The 15,089-nt window shown below is 42.5% G+C and overlaps 2 protein-coding genes across 5 annotated transcripts in view; both read right to left on the bottom strand.

Annotated features, from left to right (window-relative positions):
• Nucleotides 1–1,517: 1,517 nt before the first annotated feature.
• tor2a (torsin family 2, member A) lies at nucleotides 1,518–7,936 on the bottom strand. The gene is made up of 5 exons (XM_071483867.1): nucleotides 7,739–7,936; nucleotides 6,162–6,427; nucleotides 5,715–5,890; nucleotides 5,092–5,219; nucleotides 1,518–4,656 (listed from the first exon to the last, which is right to left on the bottom strand). The coding sequence occupies exons 1-5, from the start codon at nucleotides 7,857–7,859 to the stop codon at nucleotides 4,412–4,414; spliced, it is 936 nt and encodes a 311-aa protein (XP_071339968.1). The 5' UTR covers nucleotides 7,860–7,936; the 3' UTR covers nucleotides 1,518–4,411.
• A 766-nt stretch (nucleotides 7,937–8,702) lies between these two features.
• Nucleotides 8,703–15,089, bottom strand: part of sh2d3cb (SH2 domain containing 3Cb) — a 28,469-nt gene continuing 22,082 nt past the window's right edge. For all 4 annotated transcript variants that reach the window (XM_071483862.1, XM_071483863.1, XM_071483865.1 and 1 more), the window contains 6 exons: nucleotides 14,286–14,752; nucleotides 13,814–13,929; nucleotides 12,768–12,939; nucleotides 11,696–11,807; nucleotides 11,389–11,595; nucleotides 8,703–10,121 (listed from right to left, as the gene is read on the bottom strand). In XM_071483862.1, coding sequence (XP_071339963.1) covers nucleotides 9,952–10,121; nucleotides 11,389–11,595; nucleotides 11,696–11,807; nucleotides 12,768–12,939; nucleotides 13,814–13,929; nucleotides 14,286–14,752 — 1,244 coding nt within the window. In that variant the 3' untranslated portion in view covers nucleotides 8,703–9,951. The remainder of the gene's footprint in view (nucleotides 10,122–11,388; nucleotides 11,596–11,695; nucleotides 11,808–12,767; nucleotides 12,940–13,813; nucleotides 13,930–14,285; nucleotides 14,753–15,089) is intronic.

The raw sequence follows: 15,089 nt of genomic DNA, 5'->3' as shown, positions 1-15,089 counted from the left end.
AAAAATAACACATGTCAATATCACATTTACATTTACTCATGTGGCAGATGCTTTCATCCAAAGCAATTTATAAACGACGCACAAAACTAAACCTTCAGCCCTATTGGAACCCTTGGTAAGTACTGAATTGGTTCAAAGAGACTAAGTGCAGGGGGATCAGGTAAATAAGTGCACCACAAGTGCTCGTTAGGCATGTTAGAGGTTAACATTAGGGGGGGAGGAGCTCTCAGAAGAGATGAGTTTGCAAGAGATTCTGGAAGGTGGAGAGGGACCCCCCCCCCCCCTGCTCTGATAGCATTCAGTAGCTTCCTCCATCACTGGGGAAGAACAGACCTGAACAACAAAACATGCAATTTTTTTTTTTTTAATCACTCCCCCCAGCGTTGTGCGATAGGGCATTTTGCGACAGTTTGGTCCATAGTTCACCTCGGTGGAGGTGTGTGGTCTGCTAAGTGCCTCTCTAATTTGTGTCTGTTTGGACACAGCTACATTTAAACGGCTGCAAGTTCTGGTTTAGCTGAACCTGTTCTATACTCTGCTAAATGACAGTGGTGGGAGAAGTAATCTTGTACATTAGTGAAAGCTGTAACACCACAGTGTAGAAATAGTTACCTGTAAAAGTCGTCCAATAAAGTTATTTCCACATTAAAATGTCTAAAAACAACTAGACCTATGTTATATATGTTTTTGAGTTGTGTGATTTTAATAGTGGTAACAGTCCATTTCATTGGTTGTCTGTCAGTGATGTCATATCCTCTATGCTCATGTGTCAGTGTTGTGGTTGTCTGCCAGAAGATCAAAATTGACTTTCATCCAGTTTTAAGTCAAATTTTTAAGATACAATTTTTACAACTTGCTCGTTTTCAACTATATATTTTAACCGGATGAAGGATTTTAGTCACCGGGCGCCTCCTGAACGTCTGGCTCAGAAGTTATTAAAGAAACAAAAGTCAGACATCTCAGAGACCCCCAGCGGCGGAGGTTACATACTGTGCATTTAAATAACATCACATAGCATCAAAATATACTAAGTTCCCAAAGTAAAAATAACTCATTACACAGACTGGTCCATTTCAAAATCACACACACGATTAGATTATAATTATTGATGCATTAATGTGTTCATCACTTTTACGTTGTAGCATGTGAAGGTGAAATTACTTTATATACAGCTGCCTAATTTTTAACATAATAGTTTGAGTTGATTTTATACTGAACTGAGTTTCTTTCCATTTTTACCCAGGCTATATTTTTTCAATATGGTGCATGTGTGATTTTGTACTGAAGCATAGAAAAGTGCGGAGAAGACGTGACAGAGGAAACGTCCCTTACTAACAGATCAGTTACAGTGGGTCAAGGCAGAGATCTTACAGTTGGTAACGGACATTTCTCTTTCACAGGTCTCAAAGAACACAGAACAACAGTTTGTTTTATTTATAAAAAAATGTATTTTTACTTTACACTGTAGTAGCAGAAGTTGGAATTTGTGAGCTGGTGAAAGCTCCTCTCACACACACTCTCACACACACACACACACACACACACACACACACACACACACACACACACACACACACACACACACACACACACACACACACACACACACACACACACACACACACACACACACACACACACACACACACACACACACACACACACACACACACACACACACACACACACACACACACACACACACACACACACGGCTGCTTTGATTGTTGCCTCTTTAAAAAACACTTTATGTCATCCACCATGGCAGGGCGAGAATCTTATTACCTGATTATAGATGTAAAACCCTCTCATTGCCTCTGAGGGCTCTGAAATCTGCAGAAAGTGATATTTTCCTGAAGTGAGCTGGAGGTTGAAAGGCAGCTCTCCGTGTACAGCACAGGTTCATCAGAGCAGCACAGGACAGCAGCTGCAGCTGACGACACCTGAGAGACAGTCTGAACAACCTCCAAGTCTCTGCAGGGCTGATTTTCATAGAGATGCACTGAAACCACAAACTGAAATCAATCTGAAAACTGATGCTTCAGTTGTTTGTTGATAAAGCTTGAGTTTTATTTTAACTGTCTTACTTGCTGCTGCTGAGCTTCATGCAGCCATCATTTGATACAATAAAAACATTGATTTATAATCCTTAGTTGTAATAAACAATTCAAAATTCATACCTGAAGCATGTATTTTGGCAGCTACATCTTGACCCATCATCACACACTACTTCTCTTCCAGAAGCGTAAAGTGCATTTTCATTGTGTTTAAACACACATCACTGTTACAATCCATTTTACAGTAAAGAAACTAAATAAAATTTAAAAAGAATAAAATAAAATAATAAAAATAAAAAAAAAAGCACTGAGCTGCAGACGAACTCTGCTTCACCTCTTCCACACTGTACACTGTAAAATCAGGTCTTTACTGCCACCTAATGGCAGAAGTGGTCATGTGAGGCTGTTTTCAAGTTAAATACATTTTCTGAGTCTTGGCACTGTTAAACCAGGACCTCGGTCTGTCTTGATATATTTTTCATTCCTTCAACACTTACAAACAGTGGACATTTTCAAAACATACTGGATGAAGCTTGGTTGGATTCTGTTATTATGTATATTATAACTAAAACTGAGTGAAGTCAGAGGTTTTATTTGTTGAGGGACCTGAATGTTTGAGTTCTTGTTTAAATGACTTACGTTGGTATCTTAGGAGGGAGTCAGGGCCACCCCTGAAATGTTATTGACAACCCCTGAACTGATCGGTTCATTAACTCCAACATCCGAAATGTCAGTGAATGCAGCATTGGATGATGTGGCCCTTCCACTACGCAATGCCAGAGGATTTTTAGGCGCCATCATAGAGAGCAGCAGCGATGAAGAGTTAAGTTAAAGGGTAGAAATACTGTACTGAAGCTACTTTCAGCTGTACTGAAATACTAGATACAAGGTTGTCAAACTGACAAACAAGATGCCAGATACATCAGATTTGGAGCTTTGAATGCTGCTGCTCTCTACTACAGGTGTGATAGACAAGAGCCGTGTCTCAAATCGGATACTTCAGTAAGTACACTCACATGTAGTACACCGCGTACACAATACATTCACTGGCTAGTGCCTGGCTTTCAATAGGTTATTGTTGTCCCAAATCGAACACTGTTGTTCACTAGAAGTAACAATCACAACATGTGACCACGATTGTCATCTGCCTGCTTTGCTTTTATCTGAAATTGTAACTTTTAAGTGTTTTTGGGGTTTGTTGTTTAATCAGCTCAATGGATTTCCACTGTATTTGTGTCATTTGTGTCACTTGAAAAATCAATGTGTTTGTTGTGTTACTGTCTTGTGTGTGCCCTGTGTTATGTGTTACTGTGCCCCGAGTTATGCGACATGGACATAAGGCACAGACTAGGCGCCATTTTCACAAGTTTAAAAATACGTTGGTGGTCGCTCCACTTATGCTACGTAGCCAAGATAGCGACCGTTAAGGTTACACTCATGATTTGATCTGTTTGAGTGAACCATCCGGGTACTTGTAATGCATCACATTTTGTCATACTTGTCAGTGTGAACGTACCTATGCGCTCAAAATAGCAAGTGTGAATATGGAAGTACACGAATTGAGACACAGAAAAGGTTTTTACCTGACATGAGCAAAACTTTACCTCCCTAAAAATCTTTTGCTGCTGCACCAAAAATCTCTTGGCAAAGAAATGTTACAACATTCAGACATAAAAACATCACTCCTTATGGAAAACCAGAATCTTTGATCCCTTTTAGTGAAACTCAGACGAATGAAACTCTGAAAAACTATGAAGACAACATGAGAGAAGAGACCGAGCTCCTCTCTGTTCCTGTTGGCTGTTAGCTAACAGATGAGCAAGGCACCAAACCTAACGCTGGAATCTTCCAGAAGTTTCCAGCGGTGACTGAATGAATGTGAAAGGAGGGGGTCGTTGAGAGAAGATAAATTAAGACTGGATAAATAATGAACTTAAAAAAAAAAAAAAAAAATCAAGTAATGACCTCCAGCTGCAGGCTGTCAAATCTGACACAATGTACCAACTTCAGGTTCATAAATAAAAAGTTGAGTCGTGCTTGAGGTAGAGCAGGGCAGGACTCCTCTTCGGACACTGAACAGAGCTCAGGGAAGAGACTCTCCTGTGCTCAGGATGGACGTGTACTGACTGCTAAAGCGTCTTCAGATAAACTCAGCACTGGCAGCACAAAGCTGCTTTGAATCCAGAGGGTTACGAGGTCAATTCCCTTTGATTCCAAGTGCAGGAAGCATCCTTAACTCTGAATCTCTGCCGGCTCCAGACCTCCATGACTCAGGGCTCTGTTTCTTTTCTCTGACTCACCTTAGATACAGTTTCCCTTTCAGTCCTTAAAAAAAAAAAAATCAGCCCCTCAGCTCACAGGAAGAAGTTGATTTTGGCAGGGACAGCCTTACAGCCGGTAGTGGAGAAGTACTGTCCCTGGACGGGAGTGTAGATCATGTCGCCCCCTACTGCCTCCACCACATCGCTGCGGCCGCAGCTGCCCTGCTGACAGAGCTGCGAGCGAACGCAGCGCTCGACGTGGCGTCGGCTCAGCGGCAGGAAGGGAACGAAGCGGGTGACGAGCTTCTGCTGGATGATGCTGGACTGGAAGAAGCCGCCTGGACAGAGAAACTCACTTCAGTCCTTCATCTAACAATAATGTAACAGTGACTGAGCCTGTTTACAGCACTGTGCTGACAAATAAGCTTATTTGATCAACTGAACAAAAACAAGTAGCTTTTCATCTGTGTCTAGCATTTAGCTCATTATTGAGCCCTGCTTTCATGCACTGACCAGACCTGGTGTCAGCTCGAATGTCTACTAATTACTTCATGTTCTGTTGTTTTTTTTAAGTTACTTTGGGGCATTTTTAATGCCTTTATTTGACAGGGAAAGTGGAGACAGACAGGAATATAGACATGCAGTACAAGGTCCAGGGCTCAATATGCCAATATGGTAAGCACCCTAACAACACGGCAGTGATGTCTTCACATTGTTTATTTTGTTCAACCAACAGTCCAGAATCTAAAGCAGTTTAGAAGTGAGAGACATACTTGTGTTGTTGTCGTAAGCTGTCTGTGCGATGGCTTCCTCCAGGTCGGCCAACTGGATCTCCTCTCTGTCCCGTCCAGCCTGCCGGTTCTCCAGGGCCAGTTTGTTTATCACCTCCTCTCCTGTGGTGCTGCAGGAGAAACACATACACAACACATTCAGATGGTACGAAGAAGCCTTAAAGTTAAAGCTGTCCACCAGGCAGATGATGCTGACTGGGTTTGTTGTAAGATTAGGTCAGGGGTCTCCAACAGGTGGCTCGCAAGCTGCCAGTAGCACCTGCCTGTTAGAGTAGCTCACCCAAAGGTTCAGAGAATATAGTCTGTTCAAACCATGGATGCATAGTACAAACTTTAAGCAACACAACTTCACTTAGTAAATCTGCTCAAAATTCAACTAAATCAAATACACAGACGCCCCACTCCACCTTCAACACCAAATCATTATTTGTCAGTTGTTAGTCAAATAAACTTCAGCCAGTTTCTAGACTGACAGTCATCTTAGCTGATTAAAAAACATAATTATAACGATGACTTATTTAGACTCTCCTCTGTTTCCAGAAACGAAGAGGGATGGTGAGTTTTGACTCCACCAGTCTCTGTCCTGTCGACACATTTGTATGTACCTGATGAAGATGTAGATGGCCTTGCGGTAGTTGGTGCGAAACACAACGTGGGAAGGACCCAGGAAAGGTTCCAGGACATCGATGAGGCCTGAAGGCATCTTCTCCATCTCGTCAAAGATGAAGATGGAGCGAGCGCACTCCGTCAGGTTCCCCTGCACCCAGCTCTTCAACTCCTCCTGCAAACCAAAGGACTGAATTTTAATCCTAATCTCCAAAGGATACAAATAATTACAACATTTTCTTGTAGTTCCTGCAAGTTAACGTTGTTCAGCAGTGATAAATCTGACTGAATCCTACTTGTAGCATCTCCCAACACATGCTCTCTGTTCTTTGTCTCTGATTTTAGATAAAGCAGTTTGTCACAAACCTGTAATTACTCCTCACTTCTGCACAATGTGATTAAATCAAAGCTTAACCCACACTGTGCCACAGTGAACACTAACTTACCCTGTACTCATTGACCCGTCGAGGTAAGGGGAAGTGCAGCGTGGGAACAAACTGGTGGACATATGGGCTGCTCATGGCTGAGCCATACAGATGATTTCCCAACATGGAGCTGACCAGTGTCTTTCCTGTCCCAGAGGAGCCATGGAAGGACAGCACCAGGGGGCGATCGGGGCTTCGGTTCTGAAGGAACTTGGCCACCTCCCCTGACACGATGTCCTGGGCCAGATGTTGTCCATAGACATTCTTGTAGAGGTCCCACTCCAGGTCTGGTCATGAGGGAAATAAAGACACCTGTGATGTTAATGTTACCACCAATGCTTAACAGCTAAGTGGCTGTAAGATAATACATCACATTGCTCAAGCCTATTTTCAGCAAAATACTTCAAGAAACTAAGATGGCGCACAAACGACACAAACCACCACATCTGGCACTATAGCTGAGGGAGCCCAGTTTCTTCAGTCAAAACAAAGCTAAGGTTCCTCTGTTCCTAAATTGATTCCTAGACCACTGTGGTACAAACAAGCTTTAGGTCTCAAGTGGGACTCCTGTCACAAATTTATTGATTTCAGTACCAACCTGACAACACAAGTTTGAGCTTTGTGATATTAAACCCCCAAGGCCCCCCCCCCTGAGTTCACAATATCTTGGTCTGAATTATTACTATTCAATGTGCTGTTTGCCCTTTTTTATGCGGAGCGTGGCCTAGGACTAAGCAGTAGGCCAACAGGCCTGCTAATTAGATGAGTAATACCTTTAACTGAACACAATAAAATGTTGGCTATAAAAGTGTGTCTATCCATTAGCCAAATTTTTATGTCATGCAGTGACTATTATACAACACTCTGCTATAAAATGATATGAACATAAGTTTCAAGTACTCCTTTATTGGTGAAAAAGGAAAATGGAAATAAAATGAATTTTCTTCACCTGAAAAGGCAACAGAAAAAATATTTGGAGGTAGAAGAGATTGATTATCTGGTCATTTAGCCTTGTAGTCATATTTACCTGTGTTATAACATAGTATTAGGTCAAAAGCATAGAATCCCAGCAGGACTTGTCCAGGAGGTTGGTATTAGACAGCATGATGCGTCCATGTGATGCGTTCATGTTTCAGATAGAAACATATGAGGTCATCAGATTTTAGAGCCTCGTCTACAACCTGTTTGTCATTATTTTAGGTAAAGAAGATTAGTTGCTTTATTATTCGACTTAAAAAAATCATTTCCGTCTAAGTTACCACAGACTGTTTTGAGGTGTATATGGGGAAATATCCCCCACAGCTTAAAGCTTGTAACTTGCGAAACAACGATAGGTTCCTGTGTTTTGCTAGCTAACGTACCGGCCCACTAGCATAGCAGTTATTGACAGAAACAGTCTCTACTAGCTCTCCATGAACACAGGCCTCTGAAATGTCAGTTTGCTAACCTTTTCTGCACATGAACAAATGCTTCAAGTATGTTTACGTTACCGTTTACTGGACAAAATATACATATATATATATATTTCCTCTCAAGCTAGCTGGCTAACAAGACGTCAGTTAATGTTAGCTAGCCGCGACAGACATTTATCTTCTTACCTCTGATATTCGGCTTGAAGTCACAGTCACAGCTCTCTGATATAGTGCAGTAAAGTTTCTGAAAAACGCCGCAGACCGGGTTATAATGAGATAAAAACAGCACACACAGGATGGCCAACATTTTGGCTGCCTGCTGGCTGGTTGAGAAACAGACTGGCACTTCTCCTAGCGCTGGCAAGTTTGTAGTTTTTCTACTTCCAGAAGGGCGTCCAGAAACACGTCACGGAGGGATGGAGAGGACTACATTTCCCAGAAAGCATGGCATCCGGGCGTGGTACGTAACACGTAGGACACGTTGGAAGATCCCAGTCCAGACGGCGCAGCTGGAGCACCAACAACACTACAGCTGCAGGTTAATCAGTCGATTAATCGGTTTTTTAAAAAAAAAAACAGTGAATAGTTTGATAAGTGAGTAATTGTTTTGCATCAGTTTTTAAGAAAATATATCAAAATTCTCTGGTTTGGGCTTCTCGAATGCAAATATTATTTCTCTCATTAAGAGCTATAAGAAGCACAATATTTTTGTAAATGTTACTTTTATTTGTATTATTAACAACAAAAGGTAACATTGAAAATCAAAAACAAAGTGTCTGTTCTATTTAATATAGAAAAGGGAATAGTGGACGCCAATTACTTTTGTCGGTTTGCACTTATTTCAGAGAAAAGTGTGTTTTTTCACAAAAACACTTTAGAGATTAGGGTTCATTAAGAGAGAGCAAGTCTGTAGTCTTTGGAGTGGCCTGAGTTTGGAAAGTTTGTTGTGCTATAGTTCCTGCTCCTTCACAGATTCATTTGTGATCACATCATCTTGCAACACAAACCGTCAGAAGAACATTTGAAAAATCCCAAATTTCTTCAAATAAGCGTGAGGAATCTGATTGTGTTTCACAATATGCAGCATGAGTCAGGTCTCATTTCAATTGAGCATCAGACCTGTAACTGACGGTAAATAATAAACCAGCGCAACAGTGAGGTACACTTTTATTTACATTTCACATTTCAGATAAATATTAGACATTGATACTATGTACAGTAATAGAAATGTTGTGTACCTGTGTGCTGTACTTGCATGGTTAGGGTAGGTTCAGTCACTTCCTTTCATTTCACACAGTGACAGTGAGAGATACACTCTGTGTGTGAGGACAAGAGGAAAAGGGCAAATAGAAAAAAAGAAGATAGTTCTGAACTGATCCCAGCACTGAGTGCAGCACCAGTAATCTCATCCCAGATAACATTAAATATTCACTTCAATTTTGGAAATTCCAAATGAATAACACATGACAATAAACATAGTACAAGTAAGTTAAATTGTAGATATAATGTTATTCTGTTATTGGGTTGTACAATATGACATACAGTTGGTGCACCTGTAGATTTAGGGAAGGTCCAGCCTTCAGGCAGACATAAAAACACTTCTATACATTAACCTAAAAGACTGAGGCTCAACCTCATCTCAGTGACCCTTTTCATGAGAACAGATCTCATCTTCTTGTGACAGAAAATTTCTTGTTTTCTGCACAACATAAGCACCGTACCACATCAAAACCTGGCACAGTAGCAATGGTGTCGCATATTCACATTATAGATAAAGTCCTCTGGTAAGACAGCTAAACGTATTCAATAAAGGAAGCTGGCAGAATTGGATGAAAAGTTATGGTGGTGAAGTCCTCAGGTCAGAATATATTTTGTGTTAAATGAGGCAGGGATGAGGATGGTAAATGAGAACACAGTGGGTCTGAAAGAAAAAAACTTTCCACATGTACATCAAAGCCGAAGTTTTGATGCCTTCACACTGTACAGAAACTCCTGATGAGAGAGAGTAGTAAAATTTAAGTTTCACTCTTCCTAGACTCGGATCAGTTTGGCTCAGTTTCAAATGTACTGAAAAAATGCTGGTATGAGAATTTAACCGTAAGCCAACATTCATCCTGCTGAAGTGCTTTTGTTCATTTATCTGAATCCAAACATTTCAAGTTTCAAGTATCTGTCTGTTACATTTGGGCAGATTTTGTCTGTACTGTACTGTGAGTCTGCTTCACACGTCTAGAGTCTAAATGCTTATGAAGAGTGTTTCATAAGCCTCCCCTTCAGCTGCTCTTGAGCAAGGCATCGGACCCTCAACTGCTGGGAGGAGCTGCTCAGCGTCTGACAGACTGTCCCATGAAGGAGTGAGAACATGACATGGCACTCAGCCAGAGTAAACCGATCTGGGATCAGCGTGATCTGACAGGCGGCTCCAGCTTGTTGGACAGGGCCGTCAGCACCTGGTCAAACTTGGCGTATCGCAGGGCCTGGTTCTCCGTGGCTCCCCTGCTCCCCCACAGCAGCCTCATCTGGAAGTCGGTCAGGAAGAGCTCCAGGACCTCGGCCTGCTCCTGGAAACCTGCAACATCACCATCAGGGCAGTGTAGTGAGACAACAGAGGACCTCGGTAGCCCTCCGAGTTTGTGATAAGTCCCTCTATTTAGCATTTATGAGCAGCATACAAACATTTATTAAAAGGTTAATAACGCAATATAATGTGATGTATTTTCTTACTTTATCCCTGTTCTTCTACTACAAAAACCAAATTCAGAAAATGGAAAAGGGCAAAAAGACACCTCACTCCTCTAAATCTGAGCAGATACATAAAAATATGATATATCATATAAGTTTTTTTTCCCCAAGCAGAATACTTTATTCTTGTGTCAAAAATTATGATGATTTTACCAAAATTTTAGTTAAATTAGTTCAACAGAAATACTCTGAGAACTGCACCTCTCATACTGTATTATTATAGAATATTTTGGATTATTTTGATGACACAAATTGTGGTTTGTAAAAAAACAACAACAACAACAACAACAATCCTGAAAGGCAATCCTGGTGGAAGTTGGTGGAAGTTGTGTTGATGCCAGCAGTGTGTCTTTGATACCAGCAGAGGAGCTGGGAGGTTTTACATCCGACACAAAGATGCTTTGAAGATGAACTCAGAAAAAGTTCACCTTGATTGACCGACATGACGGAACTGTGGTGTAGTGGTCGACAACAAGGTTCAGGGTTTGAACCTGCTGGTTCTCTTCCTCCCACAGTCCAAAGTCATGCAGGTTTAACCGGTGACTCTAAATTACCTGTAGGTGTCAATGTGAGCGTGAATGGTTGTCTGGCTCTGTACGTCAACCCTGTGATTGGCTGGCGAGCTGTCAAGGCCGTACCCTGCCTCTCGTCCACTGTCAGCTGATATTTGTTCCTGCCGCCCTCTAACCTCCATATGGCTAATGGATGATTTACCAACGTGAAGCTTTCAGGCCACAGAGTGATCTAAAGTAAATGTGGTGTTTGTATATTCATACAGTTGCATCGCTAGTGGGTCAGTAAAGAAAAAAATGTGTAGAAGAAAAATAGGAATGGCGTTTAGATTTCATCCAACACTGCAAGTAATCAATCTGTAATCAGTGCAAATGATGAAACACAACAGAGACCCCATTTTCCTTTCCTTTCCTTCTGTTGTATCCTTCTCTGCTACTACCTACTGGATGGAGCCCTATGGATTATTCAGCTGCTTTAATCAATCAGGTTATCTATAGTAGTGTAGTAATGATGTCCATCTGACAAGTATTGATCAACGTAACTCCACAGAGTTGAGTTTGTCCTCTTCTGACCTCTCTTACCTTGTAGTTTGCTCTCAGCGTTGGATCGGTAGATGCCCCCGAGCTGTGCGATGGTCCTCGCCGCCCCCAGGTGGAACATGACCACATCCACGCCGACTTCCACCGTCTCCCAGGGCTCCGTCCCCTCACCCACCGCCACACTCTTCTCCAGCAGAGACAGGAGGGGGAGGACGTGGGGGATGGTGGTGTTGGACAGTGGACAGCTTTCTGGAGGACAGACACACAGAGAGAGTCAGTGTTTTTGTGAAAAGGCAAATGTAATCTACAAAGGGACCACAAAGGGTCTGGGGTGTAGAAGGACCCGTACCTCTCCCGTCGTTCAGGCTCTTCATGAATGGCCTCAGAGTTTTCTCGTAGAGAATAGCGCCCTCTGTGTGTCGCTGCCGTAACGCCATCCAGGTCTGCTCCAGGCGGGTCACCTGAGAGACAGAAGATCATTAAACACGGCAGTGCTGGTTTACCAGATGCAGGGGTGAGAGCAGAGGGGTGGTCAGAGATGGCGTGGGCACCCCCCTTTGAATGTGTCCGGCCCCCCAAGGTGCCCCATCAGGGTCAAAAGATGAAAAGTAATGGGTAATGAGGGACCTTTAAAATGGAGTCTTAACACTTTTTTTTGTAATTTTACAAATGTGCCACCCCCTCTTTAAAACTATGCCCATCTTGCCCCCGAAGTCAAATATTAACCTAAAATGTTTCAGCTACTACAGGATATTTAATATAAGAGATTTATTTGATGGTCTTGAGGGGAAAACAATCTGTCATGGAAACTGACCTGATGTAATATGTATCTCAACATGAGATGATCAAGATACTGAACATGTACAATTTTCCCTTTTAAAAATAAAATTGCATTTTAATTTACATTAATCTTTTGATTGGGTTTGGATTTTACAAACAGCTTTATTCCGCTCTGGGAAATATTAGCAAATAAACGTAAAGAGGTAATTTACATGAGATAATCTGCGTCCATGTACAGGGGTAAAGGATGCAAATGAAAGTGATGCAATGCGAGCACATGTGTGCACAGTCATTTCTGTTTTAATAAGCAGGTGTTTATGTTGTCTAACTTGACTTGTCACACTACTACCTTTGACAGAAACAGATGTGATAATTAAAAAAATGTGCAATATTGTCAGTGTAGAGCAGTGCCCCTTATTTCTTATGTGCAGTGGGTCAATGGTTATACTGCAGGTTTAATTGCAGATGACTGAGGCAGTAAAGATAATCAGTATTATCACTAATGCTGTTCTCTCAACTGTATCCTGGTATGATATCATACAGGGGCCTGCCCCTCTCTCCCCACGTTTCTTAAATACACAAGAAAGATCTTAAAAAGAAAAATTAATGGAACTGGAGTCTGCGTGATGATGCATGTTCACCTGCGGCAGCTCTAAGGCTTTCATGACGGCAGCGAAGCCGAACATGTTTCCCATGGTGCTCTTGAGCTCAGCAGCAATTTGGATGATTTTGTGGAGCAGACCGGCCCGCTCCTCGTTCGTCCCTGTGCAGCCCAACACGTCCACAGCCAACATGATCGCCATGGTCTGAAACCTGCAGGAACATGAGGGTGATGCCAACTTTAAAGTTAGACTCATATCACAATCATATCTTCAAATCAGCCGGTCTGCTTTAGGCAGGTGCATTTCCATCTGTTCTCCATAAATACTAAATCTCAAAATACCAAAAGAACCTAACTGTTTTCAGCACGTTAGCTTCATAGCATATTAACCATGATGTATTAAGAAGGCCAGATACAGGGCCACGTCTCAGCTGTCCAGATAGTGTGTCTCACTGGACACATGGTGTTGCATTAAAAAATATAATCTCCTGCTGCCTGAAAAGCATTTTCCTTCATTATAAACGGGACAAAATGTTTACAGGTCACTTTCAACTGCAAACGAGGCCAATAATTACTGTTTGACCTATGAATCTTTAATCCATGAAGGTGTTTATGTTTGCAAAATATATTTCCCACAGCTTAGAAAGTACGGGACGTGACCTCAATGTAAAGTCCGAGCAGGCAGGGTCAGCAGCAGAATCACTGACGTGCAGGTGCAGTACACGGCACAAAGCAGCAGGAAACTCACGAGCTACAGAACTTTGTTCGGCTTGGGCTATGTGCTCTGCAGGTCATTTCCATATAAATAAATGAGCACCATCATGGAGCCCAGGATCCAGGTCTTAGAAAGCGTCAAAGGTGGCAGCGGTTTAACTGACAAACGTCACATCGGCTGACATTAATTCCATGAGCAAGCAACTTAACAAACAGGCTAAAATGAAACTTGGACGCTCTCTGCAAACCCCTTCATCATTTGTGATGGGGAAGAAACACCACTGAACGACAGTGTGTGGACTGAAGAGACTGACGAGGTTTGTCTGTACATCATTCAGGACTGTGAAGGATTCTTTCTGAACCCCCTCTCACCGTTCCAGCAGGTCCAGTCTCAGCTGTTGGCCATGTGGCAACGTGAGCAGCTCCATCCCAGAACTAACTCCCATCATCCTTTGCATCTCCGGAGTCACCTCCAGAATTCTGGCCATCTGAGAAACATATCAGAAGCAAACAGTTACGTTGTGTCTGTAATGTCTGTAAATCAAATATTCACTCCTCGCCTCTGGTTTTGTCTCTGGAAAAATACCTGACTCTTGCTAGTCTCAAACTTTGTCTGTGTTCAGTGGAACTATCAGAGCTCATTTCCTGAAAACAGCTGTCTGACAAATCTGGAAATGATACCAGTGGGGAGCAGCGAGACTGAATCACATTTCCAAAGTTGTGGGTCATAAAGTACAAGTATCAAGGGAAAATTGTTTGTGACTTTTTCTCACCCTTTTCACATTATGAATACTTCGTTAATAAAAAAAAAAAAGACATTGATTAGAGCAGCTTTAAACGGTACCATGCAGTCAGCCTTGGTGATGTGTTTGGCCGCCGTCCTGGGGTCGATCTCAGCCAGAAGCTCCTTCACCCTCCGCAGAATGCCCACCTCCAAAGGCTTATTCTCCTTGGGCATCAGCGGCGACTGGTACCCGCTCGGTTTGAAAGAGGAAACCGTCTCCACCACTGGCGAGAAGTACACGTTCCCATCCTCCACCCTCAGCGGATCAAGGCCCGCTGACCCTTCCTCCACCTGCAACCTCTCCACGTAGCTCTGAGGGCCGGGGTACAGCTCTGTGTAGCAGCTTCCATCCGTGTCAGTGGAGGGGGAGTCCTGGTTCAGTTGAGGCTGGGGTCTGTTGGTACACTGTCTGTGAAGGGTGCTGCTCGGGGAGGTCGAGGGTTGGGCGGTATCCGAGCGCCTGGGGAGGGACGGGGATGGAGCCACACTGGCTGCCCGGCTACTGCAAGGGCTTCTGGACTGTGGGGCTGGACATGGAGGAAGAGAGGGCAAAGCAGGATATTTATGACCTCTAGTAACAACTTTTCAAGAAAGGTCGTTAAATATGGCCGTTAATATTTCCACCATGTACACAGTCTCATAATAACAAGGCTCAGTTATATCCTGAAACAGCAGGACGAGTTTTTAGCAAACAAAGAGGTGGAAATCAAGAAAGCCTTGATTGTCATTGTAAGGTCTTCATACGACGAAATTACAACGAAAAAAGACAATGAGCAACATCAAAAAAAGAAAAACACAGGACACAGATGACTTATAATAATAAAATGAAATAATATAAAAATATAGACTAAACGCTAAAATATG

The sequence above is a fragment of the Trachinotus anak genome, unplaced genomic scaffold (genome assembly GCF_046630095.1).
Source record: "Trachinotus anak isolate AG129_WGS33_773 ecotype Australia unplaced genomic scaffold, CSIRO_AGI_Tana_v1 ptg000008l, whole genome shotgun sequence".
Classification (NCBI taxonomy): domain Eukaryota; kingdom Metazoa; phylum Chordata; class Actinopteri; order Carangiformes; family Carangidae; genus Trachinotus; species Trachinotus anak.
The sequence above is the reverse complement of the archived record's forward strand: the minus strand, read 5'-3'. Positions and strand labels throughout refer to the sequence as shown.